General features: G+C 37.5%; 1 protein-coding gene across 1 annotated transcript in view; it reads left to right on the top strand.

The window, feature by feature from the left end:
* Nucleotides 1-16,434, top strand: part of bicd1a (bicaudal D homolog 1a) — a 39,195-nt gene that overhangs the window by 15,873 nt on the left and 6,888 nt on the right. Inside the window, exons 2-7 of the mRNA XM_053622804.1 lie at nt 1,657-1,869; nt 6,680-6,832; nt 8,431-8,904; nt 12,847-13,959; nt 15,735-15,886; nt 15,987-16,197. Of these exons, the coding sequence (XP_053478779.1) occupies nt 1,657-1,869; nt 6,680-6,832; nt 8,431-8,904; nt 12,847-13,959; nt 15,735-15,886; nt 15,987-16,197 (2,316 nt within the window). The remainder of the gene's footprint in view (nt 1-1,656; nt 1,870-6,679; nt 6,833-8,430; nt 8,905-12,846; nt 13,960-15,734; nt 15,887-15,986; nt 16,198-16,434) is intronic.

Genomic DNA, 16,434 nt, shown 5'->3' with positions numbered 1-16,434 from the left:
GTAGGACTAATGTGGTCCGTGCCCTGTCAGCAGCTGTTCAGTCATGGAGCTGCTCTCATAATGCATCGATTTATTTTTTTTGTGTGCCCTTCATGACATATCTTTCCCTCCATTTTCCAAGTAAGCAAGCCATTGATTTTCTTGTTGGATGGGAGCCTACTGTAGGATCTCCATTTATCTTCAGTATATAATAGCTCCAGAGAAAACTAGGAAAATATACTATAGATGGCAGAAACATTTGGTCTTAATATTGAACCTCAGTGGTTTGTAGTTATGATAATTGTAGTTTTACCTTTTTCAGTGATAAATTATGTGACATTAGTGTCTAAAATAAGTAAACTAAGACTTTAGTGGTCTGCATCATGTAACTGAGAAACAGGAAACCGTACAGTCATTTGTCCTGAAGATTTTCCCATGCCAGAAATATTACTGAATGTTACAAAGAGCTTATGACCAAGGCTACTTCCATAAATGTTAAATAAATATCTATAGAGAACGTCACCTTCCAGCTGTCCATTTTCTGTACTGCTTATCCTACACAGGGTCGAGGGGGAGCCTTGAGCCTATCCCAGGGGAATGAGGGAACAAGGCAGGGGATACCATGAACAGGGTGCCAACCTCAGGGCACAATCGCACACACACTCACACACTACGTACAATTTGGAAATGCCAGTCAGCTTATAACGCATGTCTTTGGACTGGGGGAGGAAACCGCACACAGGGCGGTGGCAGAGATCGAACCCCCAACCCCAGAGATGCAAGGCAAACACTAATTCACCATGCCCCCAAACTTCACCATATCAACGCTTTTCATTTTTATATAACACGTTTTTTTAAAACTATTTTTTAGTTAATTAGTCAGAGCAGCCACCATACGAGTCGCTGTTACTGCTGACATAAAAACATTAGAATGAGTACATTAATATAAACCTATAATTTTTCAATTAGAGCCTGAACCCCAGTCAGAGCTGCTGTTATAGAAAATTTATCATCACATTCTGACCAATCAGATTTGAGAATCCAACAGCGCAGTGGTGTAATAAAGATTCGATCTGTTCTATTCTAAAAGAGATATATATATATATATATATATATATATATATATATATATATATATATATATATATAATATATATATATATATATATATATATATATATACACATATACACATATAATATATATACTGCTGTTTTCTGAACTGAACACCTTCTCTTTATGTCCTGATCCTGAACTTCTAGCCTCTAATGTATCTTGCAAAGGTTTGTTTATAGTAGGTGTTGTTTTCCAATCAAGGCAGGATGCTTCAATCATGATGTATTGGATCTAAGCAGTAGGGAAAACCTGTGTCAGGAGAATTGGAACACTGTTTTTATTGAACAGAGCAAGGTGCTGAAATATTATCTCATTTACCTTCCAGTGTACCTGCAGCAGTCAGGCCTCTGTGAAGGTGAGGAGAACGTAGGACGTGTCTTCATGCTGAAAAGTTCATCAACTTTCTTAACTAATGCACTGGGATTGAAGATCGAATTCTTCTACCTCATAACCCCATAACATGGGCATAATCTCCAGAAACATAATATAAATTTACATAACTGCGTTTTGCGTCGAGATCCCAGTCTTGGTGACTAATCTCCATCTCTTTGGTTTCTGCAGGCATTTGGGCAGGCGTACTCTAACCAGCGTAAAGTGGCAGAGCATGGTGAGACGAATGAGGAGACACTTCTGCAGGAGTCCGCCTCCAAAGAGGCATACTACAAGAATCGCCTGCTAGAGTTGCAGACGGAGCTCGACCTGAGTCGCTCAGTGGCTTCTAACACACAGGCGGAGAACGAACGGCTTAACATGCTACTCCAGGACTTAAGAGAGGTCGGTTTACATTGGAATGATCCTAAAATGGAGATAATTCTGCAGGGTTTTTTGTGGTTTATAATGAACCTAAATTATGTCCATGTACTGTACATCCAATCAGATTTGCAATTTGCTGACAACTTTTATCCAGCACAACTTGACACTTGCTCAAGGACCCAACAGTAGCAACCTGGTAATGCTGGGGTTTGAACTCACAACTTGAACTTACAGCTTTTAGGTCAGGGCATTATTTCACTTCAGCAGGTCTTGACCAGGGTCATCCAGAGTGTGTGCATGTGTGTGTTATTGTGTTTGTGTCAGCAGTCATCACAGGCCAGGGGTGGTGTCCGGGTCAGAGACTGTCGCCATGAACTATTGTAGAGGGAAAATCCGTTACTGAGCTGGGGAATAAGGGGAATGTCCTGAGGTCGGCATAAAGACACACTACACACAAATATACACACAGAGCCTCTCTAGTCCTATAAGAGTCCTATAAGATGAGTCAGATGCTATTTTCCACTGAACACGCAAAACTTTATCACAGGTTTTGTCACATACAGTGGTGTGCAAAAGTCTTAGGCACCCTATTCTTTTTAGTACAAACTTTGTTATAGATTTTTATTTTATGACTTCTACATTATCAAGTCAGTACGAAAACATTTTAGATTCCCAAACATTAGTTTTCCAGCACCAAATGAAATGTTACAGAAAAATGTTTGTATGTCAGTAAATAAACCAGTAGTAAGAGACACTTTCAAACAAAAAACACAATGAAGGCTGATGGGTTTTGCTGCAAAATAAGAAGCAAGTGCGACGGTCAAAGTCTCCAGAAGAACCGTGGCTGGTTCTGCAAGATGCTCAATAAAACTTACAGCTCATTTCCTTATAACACTGCACAAATTCTACCTGAGAGTACTTTTTTGTTTTTAAAGCAAAGGGTCATCACATCAAGTATGGCATTTGTTTCATTTATTACTGTTTACTGCTCTTTATAGTGTTTTTTATGTAGAAACATTTAATTTCATTATTTTTTGAAGGCATCTTTCCTCTACAGTATTTCTTTGCATGTGCCTAAGACTTTTACACAGTACTGTATCTTAAAAAAAGGATGTATAAAACCTGACAAAAATCAGTGCTAACGTAGTTCTGATATGTGTGTCTATAGATTTTACACTGAGAATACATCAGTTGGAATATGCCTGTGCTTGGAATATTGTTTCCAAGATGGTGGCGCGGAAGCACACAACAGCCACTTTGGGTCCACAAATATGGTGCATGTTACACCTAGCCTACAGCAATTGGGATTTTTTTTTATTATTATTATTTTTATAATTTTTTTATATACAGTTTACAGTGTATTTATTGTCCTGTTCTGTGTATTTATTGTCTTGCACTCGTCTCACACTGTTGTGTATTTGCACTTTATGTAGTCCTCTGTACTGTTCTGTGTTGCACCATGGTCCTGAAGAAACGACATTTCGTTCCATGCTATATAGAGGAATGAGAGTAAAAAGTCACTTGACTTGACTTGACTTGATTTGTAGATAATGATGTTCAGATCAGCACCATGTCTTAGGGTTAGGGCACATAGAAATGCTGTAGAGCAAAGATGCCTTCAAAATTATTGAAATTAAATGCTTTTAAATTTGAAAAAATCTATAAAGAGCAGTAAACAGTAATAAATGAAACAAAGTCAATATTTGATTACATTTTGCTTAAAAAATTTGTAGTCTCAGGTAGAATTAGTGCAGTTTTATTAGGAAATGAGCTGTAAGTTTTATTGAGTATCTTGCAGAACCTGCCACGGTTCTTCTGGAGACGTTGTCTGTCGCACTTGCTTCTTATTTTTGCAGCAAAATCCAGCAGCCTTCATTGTGTCTTTTTTTGTTTGAAAAGTGGTCTCTCACGTAACATGCTGCTTTCTTTACTGACATACAAACATTTTCCTGTAACATTTAATTTTGTGCTGGAAAACTAATGTTTGGGAATCAAAAATGTACTGACTGTTTTTGTACTGACTCGATAATACAGAAGTCACAAAATAAAAATGTATAACAAAGTTTGTCCTGAAGGAATAGCGTGCCTCAGACTTTCACAGTACTGTTTGTTTTTATTTCCTGGTACTGCTGAATTATGTCTCATGCTGGTTTTTTACTACGATGCAGAGGTGTGTTTTATCCCAACATTCTGGGCTGTGGCACTTTCTGGGTCAGATCCAGCATCACACTGCTGCACTGCTGCTGAACCCTGGGTGTGTGTGTCAGTGTGTTTGTGTGTGTGTAGCAGTGATTAGCAGTGTTACAATAGTCTCCTACTGGGTGATAATCATTCACTAATCCTCTGGACTTTACATCCAGGTCATTTGTAGTTGAGAACACAGCCGTGCTGTGAATACACACTGATTCAACACATCCTCTGCGAATGCTGAGTTGTACACACTAATCAATAACGCCGCTCACCTTTCAAGGTCACCTTTGAGGACCTAATATAACAGCCTAATATAACATTTTGTATTATTGAAAAGCTTCAAATGGCTTTAGAGTACTGTAAAGAGAAGATTACTATAGAAAGTTATTGTACAGTTCATCTAGAAAAGATGCTATTAGTATAGATTACTGAGAAATATTTATTAGCATAATATAAAGTATTGTAAGTCTGAAAACCAGAGGCTCTTTCTGAGGAGCTGGTAGAGTAACAATAGAGAACAGTGATAAGGGCATCTCTCAGCAGAGCACAAATGGCTGCAGTGTGTTTAAAATAGAGAAAGATTCACTTCACTGTGTCTCTACCTGGCCAGACACACACACACACAAACACACAGTTTCTGAATCAGCACTTCTGTGAGCACCTTCACTCAGCACTGGGATTTCACCCTGTATGTTTGCACAGGTCAGCAGTATTTGGAAATGTGGGAATATTTTCAGAGAGCGATGGTCTCCAAGTGTCTAAAATAGAGATGGCACCGATCCGATTCCCAAGCCGATACCAGCAAAAAAAATTTGATGTATCAGATATCCGAGAAAAAGAACAAATTCAGTCCAAAAAGATCCAATTCTGTTACGAATATACAAATCCCCAGTGTTGAATTTACACCCAGAGTGTTGATTTAACACTTCATTTGTGGCTAATTGGACATGTACAGTATAAATACTGTAGGGTATTAATTCAACATTGGGGATTTTTCCTGTGTAGCCTGAAATATCAAAGAATTGCTTATAGTACAACAACGTAAAGCAGGTTAAAGGTCAGGTGATAACAACACTAGCCACATGGCATAGCATTAACAACAGCAAAACAATCCATGAGCTATTCAGCAAAGTAAATGTGTGGGAGTTACCATCATGTCAGTGTGGAAATAATTTCAATAAGGGAAGTTTTTTTCTGAAAAAAATGTGTGTATGTATATAAATGTGTGTGTATCTATTATAAAATATGGCTTGTTGTTTTTTTTGGGGGGGGGTTTTGGGTTTTTTTTGGGGGGGGTATTTATATTTAAAGAGACTTGATTTATATTTTTGTTAGGATTGATTTTATTATACTTTTTGCCATGTATTAGCTATGTATTTTTTCCCTGTTTTATAAGTGAAATGCTTTAGTTACAAAATTATTTTAAAGCTTACTAGTCTATAAAGGAAAAAAATATTGGATGGGTATCAATATCAGCTGATGGAAAATGGGGTTGCATAAACAGAAGCATTCATCAACATGAGCATGAAGTAATAAGAATAGTATTTTCTATCTATATTAACATGCATGGCTTTGTAACTCACTAAAGAAGGGACAGGTGATGTTATAATAATTAATGTGAGCATTTGGGGGGAGGGGGGGTGTTTGTTTGTTTGTTTTTAAAGATTGCTTGCTCAAGCATAAACATTTCATTTTGAATTTTGAGTTTAACATAATCCTATTCCAAGCGTTGTAACAGCAGTCCCGCTCTGAGATTTTAATCAAAACTTTTGGCACTGCAAGAATTTTGTTGTTGGCTGTCTTTGGTCACAAAGGCACTAAATTGAACATTATGCGTTCTAAGACTGATCTCACCTAGGAATTGTACACTTAAGAGCATTCCACAAGGATTTCTAAAGGGGTTCTACATTGAATCTTTTCTAACAATGAAAGCAAACTCAACAACCCATTATGGCGTTACATTGAACTCAATCTCTAGACTCTGAGCAAATTTTTATTTATGATGTTCTTGCAGCATACCAAAGGTATGGTAATGGTTTTACCCCAAGGGCGCCTTTATCTTCCTCGTGCCCGGTCATACTCTGCTGTTTCTACATCTGGAGAGTTCTTTGTTCTATTTTCTGTATGTGGAGCTCAGTGAGGGAGATAATGCAGACATCAGTGTTTCCTTACAAGTAGAGCAATTTATTACCCAGCATCCACATTAGCAGAAGCATGGACAGATTGAGAACACGACCGTACACCATAAAGGAAGAGTAATGAAGCATTATAAAGGTGTTAAAGGGGTTGTGTGATAATGATCGTGTGTACAGTGTTTCTTGTATGTGGTATTGGGGGGAAATAAATGAAATAAATGAAACCTCCTAAACCAGGTTTAATAAACTGGTTTAGGAGCCATTGCTCTAGAATGATCTTGAGTAGAGCTTCTGTTGACTGCTTCGCTAGCAAAAATTATGTGATTTTACTGTGATGTAGTGATGAATAATTTCTATGTAATTGATGTTTTGACCTGTATTCCATCCTCTGTTTCGGTGTTTACTGCAACAGAGATGGAAAGAAGCTCCGTTTTCTTTTCCCTCTTGTTAGTTACAGAATAACAAGATGTTTTTTCATCTCTAGCCGTTTCACTGTTTTGTTGCAGAGTAACGAGATGCTGGAGCTGCAGAAGGCCAGGATGAGAGAAGAGATTAAGGAGTATAAGTTCAGAGAAGCCAGATTGCTGCAGGACTACACTGAGCTGGAGGAGGAGAACATCACACTACAGAAACTCGTGTCCACACTCAAGCAGAACCAGGTGAACGCACACTCACACACTTGTTGAACACTGTTGAATCCTGTTTTTTATGATAACTATTAAAGGCTTAATGTGAACACTTAACTGACTGAATGAACATTTACACAGATAAACTTGTACTTGCTACCCAATAACTCTTTAAGACAAATAGCTTAATTGAGGAATAATTACACTGCATACAGTGTATAACAGCATATAACATATAACAGCAGCTCTGACAGTAGTGCCAGCTCTAAGATGAATAACAGGTTTATATTATTACACTCATTCTGATACATTATTGTACTATATTTCTATAGTAACAATTAACACAGATAGCTGTATGATGGATGTGCTGCATAAATTGATTTTTTTTTAAAAAAATTTTTTACGTGTAATTATGTATATGGTGAGGTTTTCTGTGAGGAGATGTATTTTGTATTTCTGAAAAGAGTCTCCAGGGTCCGTGCTTTGTAACAGAATATGTCAGAGCTTAAATCTTTCACATGGAGGGCTTTGCAGTTTCTCTGCAACATGACAAGATGCCTTTTTTTTTTTTGTCTTATTAACTTTAAGAAAAAAAGAGAGCCTGGTGAGGGAACGACTGTTTATTGCTGCTGTAATGTAAGTGATAACAGGTACTAACTTTTTTGTGGACATTCCACAACATTAAATGTAACTATAGATGGATAAAAAAGTATGGTGTATAAGAGCAGAGGCCGGGAACCTTTTGAGATGGCAGAGTCATAAAAGGCAAAAGTTTTTTTGTTTTCATTACAGAGCCAGAGAAACATTTTTTTGACGTTTTTATAGATGTCTCCTTATTATTCTAATTATTATCTTTACTATTATTGCATAGTTATAAAAAGTGGTAATGTAATTAAGGCCATTTCACATTTTCCGTGTTCTTGAACAAACAGCCTGCAGTTCACCTAATAGGCCTGTGGGTGGCACTTGGACTTCATTTAACCAACTATGATAGTTTTATCAAATGGTAAATCAATACAAGATGCAGTACATAAGTAAGAGTAAATTGAACACTACTTACCATTAATGCGACTTCTAAATATGCAAATTCGTCTGTCTGTTCGAACTGGAAAGAACAATATTTGTCTTGTCACCTTTGTTAATAAATTAAAAACCAACTGGCTGTGTAGTTTTCAACTGATTTATGAATTAGACCAGGAAATTACCACTCCGCTGCACATTGTCCAATGAAATTTGAGATTGTTGTGCCACATCACGACTGGTTGGTGTCTACATGACGTACGGGCATCAGTTATGAATTATGTAATATTTTCAAACATATACTACATAGAGTTTTAATTGAATCGACACTAGCTTCCGTGATTCGTGATTGTTATTTATTTATTTATTTATTTTTCCACCGTTCACTGAAATCACTGAAAGAGCCATATATGGCTCGTGAGTCATAGGTTCCCGACTTGTGTAAGAGGAATAAAACACTTTGGATATGCTTCAGCTTCATGGTGGTAATGGCCTCTCTGTCATTACACCACCCCGTCATTATTATTTATTATTTATAGGATTATTTACCTATGACAGCACTCTTCATCATGTTTTAATCCTTACATAAAGACAACTTCTTCTGTTCACAGGTGGAGTATGAGGGTTTAAAACACGAAATCAAAGTTCTGGAAGAAGAAACAGTTCTGCTAAATAGCCAATTAGATGACGCGTTGCGTTTAAAGGACATCTCTGAGGGACAGTTAGAAGAGGCGCTGGATGCTCTGAAGATTGAACGAGAACAGAAGAACAGCCTGAGAAAGGAGCTAGCCCACCACCTCAGCCTGTCTGACAGTGTGTATGGAACCAGCACACAGATCCCCATCTCTGTTGTAGAGGGATTAAAGTTTGCAGAGGAGCCAACCACCAACGCCACCTTGGCCTCCGGATCTAATCCCAATAATGAGGACAGTAACAGGTGTAACGGCTGTAACGGCCATGGGCCGAAGATGAACAGTGACTACCACCGGCCGGGTGGGAGGAAAGAAATGCTGAACCCTGTGTCTGATCTGTTCAGCGAACTCAACCTGTCTGAAATCCAGAAATTGAAACAGCAACTCTTACAGGTCAGTAACAAGTATAAGCTGGATCCTATATCATTTTTATATATATATATATATATATATATATATATATATATATATATATATATATATATATATATATATATATAATGTGTGTGTGTGTGTGTGTGTGTGTGTATGTATAAGGATATTTAACCATAAGCATAATTCATGCTGAGAATGCCAACCACTTTTTAAAATTCTAAACATTTTTGTGCACATTTCATTTTTAAATCTCTAGTCTGCAGAAAATCTTTCATATATTAAATGATAGATATTATTAAGATTTTGAGGAAAGGTTACCCTGAACATTATGGCCCAAGCTGTCTTTGCAATGAATCATATTTTCACCACAATCATAATATTTGCTTTCATTTATTAATTACACCTGTCATTTTGGTAATCTAAGATAAAATAAGCTTTGGTCATTTCTTACTATTAAACTGGCACAATGCTCTGGCAGTGCTGTGCATTGTTTATAGGTTTATAGGGGTTTCTTTCTAAGCTTATACACTTATAGGGATGCTAAGTAATCAAGTTTATTGATTGTTACAAGCATATTAGGAAATCCTTAACACTGGTTTTTGGTAGAGCCAAGTTCAATAGATACACTCATTGAGCACTTTATTAGGAACACTATACTAAGTGATTCGATGCTTCATGGCATGGATTCCACAAGATGTTGGAAACCTTCCTTTGAGATTCTGGTCCTTGTTGACATGATTGCATCATGCAATTCCTGCAGATTTTTCAGGTGCAGTTTCATGCTGCGAATCTCCTGTTCTACCACATCCCAAAGGTGTTCTACAGGATTCAGTCCGGTGACTGGGACGGCCACTGAAGAACACTGTCATGTTCATGAAACCAGTTTGAGACGACTTTTGCTATGTTGCATGGTGTATTATCATCATGCTGGAAGTAGTCGTTCGAAGACGGTAAATTGTGGAGATGAAAGGATGCACATGGACAGCAACAATACTCTAATAGTCTGTGGCATTCACGCAATAATTATTTGGTAGTAACAGGCCCAAAATGTGCCAGGGAAACATTTCCCACACATTACACCACCTCCACCAGCCTGGGCTGTTGACCCAAGGCAGGTTGTGTCCATGGATTCATTCTGTTGCTGCCAAATTCTGACCCTACTATTTGTGTGCATCAGCAGAAATTTGAGATTCATTAGAACTCTCCAGTTTTGGTGAGCCTGTGCCCACTGCAGCCTTAGCTTACAGTTACAGAAATACACTGAGATCATGTTTTTCCTCTTTCTGATGGATGATGTGAACATTTCCCAAAGCTACTGGCCTGTATCTGCATGATTTTATTCAGTTCACTGCTGCCACACGATTGGCTGATTGGATAATTGCACGAATGAGTAGGTGTACGGGTGTTCCAAATAAAGTGTTTGGCGAGTGTATGTACTAACACACTATTAAGACAAATGTGACTATTCACATTAATGTGGGATAAGTTCTTTTTTTCCTATTTGGAAATATGTCCTATATAGGTTAAATGTGTGCTATTTTATTGTACTTAATCTTAAATTTGGAAGGTGTGTGGGGAAAAGGGAGTTTATTTAACATTTATAACAGACATTCAATTAATGTCTTGGCTTGATTCAAAGATTTCTACATTTAAAGGATTATGGATTTATAATGCTCAGTATAAAGTAAAATACAGTTTCATTTAGTTATGATTATATTGTTGTGCAGCCATAAGCTCATGCATTCAACACCTCATTTAAAGTCTTAACCTAGCTACCCTGACTATTCACAATCGATCCAAATTACCCACGTTTAATCAATAGAGTATTTAGAGTGAGAACTGGGTCTTTGTAGACCATCTATGTTAATGAGCAGTTATTGACTACAGCCTGAGCTTTTTATTTTGAAAAGAAGGCCTGTTTCTAACAGGAACCTTTCATATGAACACACAGCATCATCTGAAGCATTACCTGGCCTATCAGTAACTCAGTAAACTTCCGATATGATTCTAGACAGCATAGCCTATGGAAAATGCCTTATTAGGAAAGAAGATAAGACAAGAAGTAAAGTAAGACTTTCGCCAAGACTGATGACATGGTTACAGTAGCTTCGATTTCCAAGCAGTGTGGTTATACTTCAGTGGGATTTGATTTGAAGGTCGATTGTCTTGAATCCAGATACAGTATCATGACTCATGTGGAGTGGATTTAGTAGGATTATGATTTATGGGAAGTGTGGCTGTGACTATACTTGACTCATAACAGAACCATTAGTGATGATTCTCCAGATTTAGATTAAGATATCTTACTCGTTTCCAGGGCAAGTTTTCATTTCTATTATATAATCCTATGACTTGGATTGTGTTTTTTGTGTGAGGTTTTTAATGTTTTGTTGGTATGGAGAAAAAATAGAAAATAAGTGAGGTATTTGTATAATGACAGCAGGTTTATTTAGTGTCATCAGGATATAGAAGACCTATATTACAGTGTAATATCGTCAGATCCATCTGTCAGTGCTTATATGTACAAGCCATGAGGTCATCTTACACAGACTGTGTGTGCGCGCGTGCGCTTGTGTCATTGGCATGTTCATTGGGAAACAGTAGGGGACAGGAATAGAAACTCTACCAGTGATAACACAAACCTTTTGCACACAGAGCTACATATTAGTACTGCAGCTGTGACAAGCCTGACATATACTATGTATAATAGGATCCCATTGTACTGTCAGTATAACTACAGTGCCCTCCACTAATATTGGCACCCTTGGTGAATATTAACAAAGAAGGCCGTGAAAAATTGTCTTTATTGTTTAACCTTTTGATCTGTTGTTAAAAAAAATTCTGAAAACTACTCGACTTTGATGGATATCATACAATTGCAAACACAACACCGGTTTATGAAAAAAAATCCTGTTCTTAGTCAGATAGGTGTACTATAAAAGTGTAAAATATCAATTGGAATATACTTTAAATATATTATTCACATATGAATTGATAGGGGTGCCAATAATTGTGGTAGACATATATTTAACATATTTTTTCATAAACCTGTGTTGTGTTTGCAATTGTTTGATATCCATGAGAGCAGAGTATTTTTGTTGTGGTGGTGTTGTTTTTTTTTTAACAAAAGATCAAAAGGTTAAACAATAAAGACAATTTTTCACAGCCTTCTTTGCTCATATTTACCAAGGGTGCCAATATAGGAGGGCACTGTACATTGCCTACTTTGAAATCATTTAATTTATGTAGTATTCATTATTAAATGCACAACAAAGATAAGAGTAACCTGGCATTACATACATATAGTCAGTCACATTCTTATTGCATAAATGCTTGACTGTTTTTTAATTAATTTATTTATTTTTACTCATTTTAAAATAATTTTTTTTGTAACGGTAAAATACTTTGTAATGGAATGATGTACACTAATTTTGAACAGTGTTTTCAATCAAAGCCACAATATTACTTGAATATATTAATACTTTATTGCTTTTTAGCAACCATTAACACATTTGACACTCAACTAGGAAACTGATCTTTCGCAATAGAGTCCTCCCTTTAAAAAAAAGAAAAACTGTCATTGATATAGTGACACTTTCTGGAAGTAGGTAGGTGTATTTAACATTTATGGAAGGAGCCTTCAGCATCAGTGCTTTGTAACGGTCAGTAAGTTTTCCACCATGGGAGAGACTTTAGCCTCTGGTTAATCCTTAACATGACAAGCTGTAGGTTTTCATCTCATATATGAAATGCAGTGTAAGACTAGTAGGAAAGAATGTAGTATGTTATTGTCTTCAATAGGATGGTGTGGCCCTGGTTACTAAAACAGTGAAAGGGAAATACCTCAACAAATAGAGGATATACTGTATATTGTATATACAGTATATATCATATTACTCAAGAATTTCCACTATGCAGAGGTTCTTCTACTAATTTCATGTGTATCCTCCCTTCCACTAGGTGGAGCGTGAAAATGCCACCCTACTGACTAACCTGCAGGAGTCTCAGACCCAGCTACAACACACGCAAGGAGCTCTAACAGAGCAACACAAGCGTGTGAATTGCCTTACAGCACGTGTCAATGCTATGAAACGTCTGTGCAGTGACAAGCAGCTGGATGCTGAGGAGACCGAGAAAGGGGATACTCCTTTGAATGGCTGCCGTGAGTATGACGTCGACATTAATGGCATTGAGATCCTGGAATGTAAGTACAAGGTGGCTGTTACAGAGGTCATCGACCTGAAAGCAGAGTTGAAAGCCTTGAAGGAAAAGTACAATCAGTCTGTGGAGAGCCAATCAGAAGAGCGCAGCGAAAGTGAGGGGAAAGTGCAAGCACTTTATGATCATGTGACATCATTGGAGAGGGAGTGTCGTGAGAGCCGTGAGCGAATCACCAGCCTAGAGGCCGAGCTCCGATGCACATCATCCATGTCCAGTGAGAGTCAAGCTATGCTGAATGCTGCTCAGGATGAGCTAGTTACCTTCAGCGAAGAACTTGCCCAGCTTTACCATCATGTCTGCTTGTGCAACAACGAAACACCCAATCGTGTCATGCTGGACTACTACCGCCAGAGTCGTGTTACACGTAGCGGCAGTCTTAAAGGCACTGATGACCCACGTGCATTGCTGTCGCCACGCCTTGCCCGTCGACTTGCTGCTGCCAACTCGTCAGATCCTTCTCGGAGCCCTCATGACTCACCCTTGAAGGAAGCATTGGGTGAAGGTGGTAAAGCAGAGACAGTGAGTCCCAACAGAACCCCATTTGGCTCCCCGGTCCACAGTGCCTCACCAGCTGCTTCACCCTTACCAGATGCAAGCGGAGATCTTCGCAAAGAGCCTTTGAATATTTACAACCTGAATGCCATTATTCGGGACCAGATCAAGCACCTACAGAGAGCTGTGGATCGCTCACTGCAACTGTCCAGACAGAGGGCTGCTGCTCGGGAGCTGGCACCCATCTTTGACAAGGACAAGGAGACTTGCATGGAGGAGATCCTGAAGATGAAGTCCCTCTTGAGCACGAAGAGGGAACAGATAGCCACTTTAAGGCTTGTACTTAAAGCCAACAAACAGGTATGAAGAGTCCTTTTTTTATAATGTAAATTGGTATTTTTCCTGTAAAAAGAAGGCCCCAGTGGGCATCTTGACAAAGTTGTCAGTAGGATGTATAAGTTGTATATCAACGCATTTATAATCATTCCATTTATCAAAAATTCAGTTATTAGTCTACTCTGATATATGATACCAAATATTCCGTTGTAAATTTAATCAGTTTCATAGCTATTAAATGGTCAGATTGGTCTCATAATTGCACATTTTAAAGAATTTGTATGAAATGTTGTTTGTATGAGATGTGTGGTTAGGGGTCAATGCTTTCTTTACAACTTAATTCATAACAAAATTGTCCACTCTTTAGAATTCTTAAAGTAATTCAACGCACATTACTTGCATTAAATGATTTTGTATGTGTTACAGCCTTTTAACATATTCTTAAGGTAGAACTTTCTACATCAGAATTTATTTATCCAGCTAGCTTGCCAAAAATCTTGGCTAGTTATAGCTAGATAGATAGAGAAAAAATGCTAGCTTTTAATAATGCTAGCTAGCCAGTGAAAGTACTGGTGTTTTATCAGTGTAGGTTTAACACAAAACTTAACCAGTTAGTATTGAGATTCAAAGGACTAATCTTACATTTTCACTTACAATGCCACAAGTCAAAATTGAGCAATTTCTAGACAAATCTCCTGTCATCAAACACAACAAGCTATTTATGTACAGCATAATTATTAGTAATGACTAAGGGCAAAAAACAGTTTAAAAAGCGTTCCAGGTGAATACATTTCAGTCCTAAACATAGCTAGGCTATGAAATTTTTTAAAACATTTGGTGCCTCCTATTGGTAAGAGAAAAATAAGAAGGCTGAAGTGACAGCTGAGCCTACGACAAAGGTCTCTTTTCAGATGGCAGAGCCATGAAAGGCAAAAAACAGATTTATTTTTTCTTTAAAGAGGAAAGTTAATTTTTTTTTTTTTTTTTTTACATTTTTATATGCTTCTTCTTATAGTTTTAGTTATTATCTTTACTATTATTGCATAGTTATAAAAAGTGGTAATGTAATTAAGGCCATTTCACATTTTGCATGTTCTTGACCAAACAGCCTGCACTTCACCTAATAGGCCTATAGGTGGCACTTGGACTTCATTTAACCAACTATGATTGTTTTATCAAATGGTAAATCAATACAAGATGCAGTATGTAAGTAAGAGTAAATTGAACACTACTTACCATTAATGTGACTTCCAAATATGTATATTCGTCTGTCTGTTTGGAGTGGAAAGAACGATATTTGGGTTTTTTTTCTTTTAGCTATTTCACTTTTGTTAAAATCTGAAAACGGACTGGCTGTGTAGTTTTCAACCGATTTATGAATTAGAAAGGGGAAATTACCACTCTGATCCACACTGTCCAGTGAAATTTGAGCTTGTTGTGCCACATCACGATTGGTTGATGTCTACATGACAAATGGGCATCAATTATAAATTATGTAATATTTTAAAATATGTAAAGTATTAATTGAATCAACACCCTAGCTTTCATGATAAGTAATTGCTTTTATTCATTTATTCCTCCTTCAAGCCATTGGCAATTACTGAAAGAGCCATATATGGTTCGCGAGCCATAGGTTCCCAACCCTTGGTCTAGAAGAAGATATCGTTTTCCGTTTTTTTTTTACCAACTTGTTACATATAAAATATAGAATGTTTCCTAGATGCTCTCCAGGTTACAGTACATCTCTTTTCATTGCGAAAACAAAAATCTTTATAGTCTTGTGTGACATTTTTTTCCAGACTGCAGAAGTAGCCTTGGCTAACCTGAAGAGCAAGTATGAAAATGAAAAGACTATTGTGACAGAGACAATGATGAAGCTGAGGAATGAGCTAAAGGCTCTGAAAGAGGATGCAGCCACCTTTTCCTCTCTGAGGGCGATGTTTGCCACCAGGTACATTCATTTTGGAGTCCTCGGCCATTCATTCTAATAGGTGCATTGACCATTTTGAACTATTTTTAACTATTTTCTCCCTATTTCTCTCTCTCTGCAGGTGCGATGAGTATGTTACTCAGCTGGATGAGATGCAGAGGCAGCTGGCAGCAGCAGAAGATGAGAAAAAGACTCTTAACTCTCTGCTCCGCATGGCCATCCAGCAGAAGCTGGCTCTCACACAGCGTTTGGAAGACCTGGAGTGTGATCATGAACAGTCATATCGTGGCCGTGGAGTAAAGATGCCCAAAATCAAAACCATTCCTCCGAAAGTAAGTTGAAAAACTATGCTTACTACACTGGACTAGCCATACTATACCATTAGCCTACTTATTTCAAAACAATATGGACATCATTGCAATATAGAACTCAATCACAGTTCTCAAACTTACCTGTAGGTACCACAGTAGAGAACAGTCTAGATTTCTGCTCAGATAAACTTCACTTTACTGATTAGAAGGTGTGTGTGTGTGTGTGTGTGTGTATATATATATATATATATATATATA

This window comes from Ictalurus furcatus, chromosome 4, assembly GCF_023375685.1.
Source record: "Ictalurus furcatus strain D&B chromosome 4, Billie_1.0, whole genome shotgun sequence".
NCBI classification, from domain to species: domain Eukaryota; kingdom Metazoa; phylum Chordata; class Actinopteri; order Siluriformes; family Ictaluridae; genus Ictalurus; species Ictalurus furcatus.
Note: the sequence above shows the minus strand (reverse complement) of the source record. Positions and strands in the feature narration are given on the sequence as shown.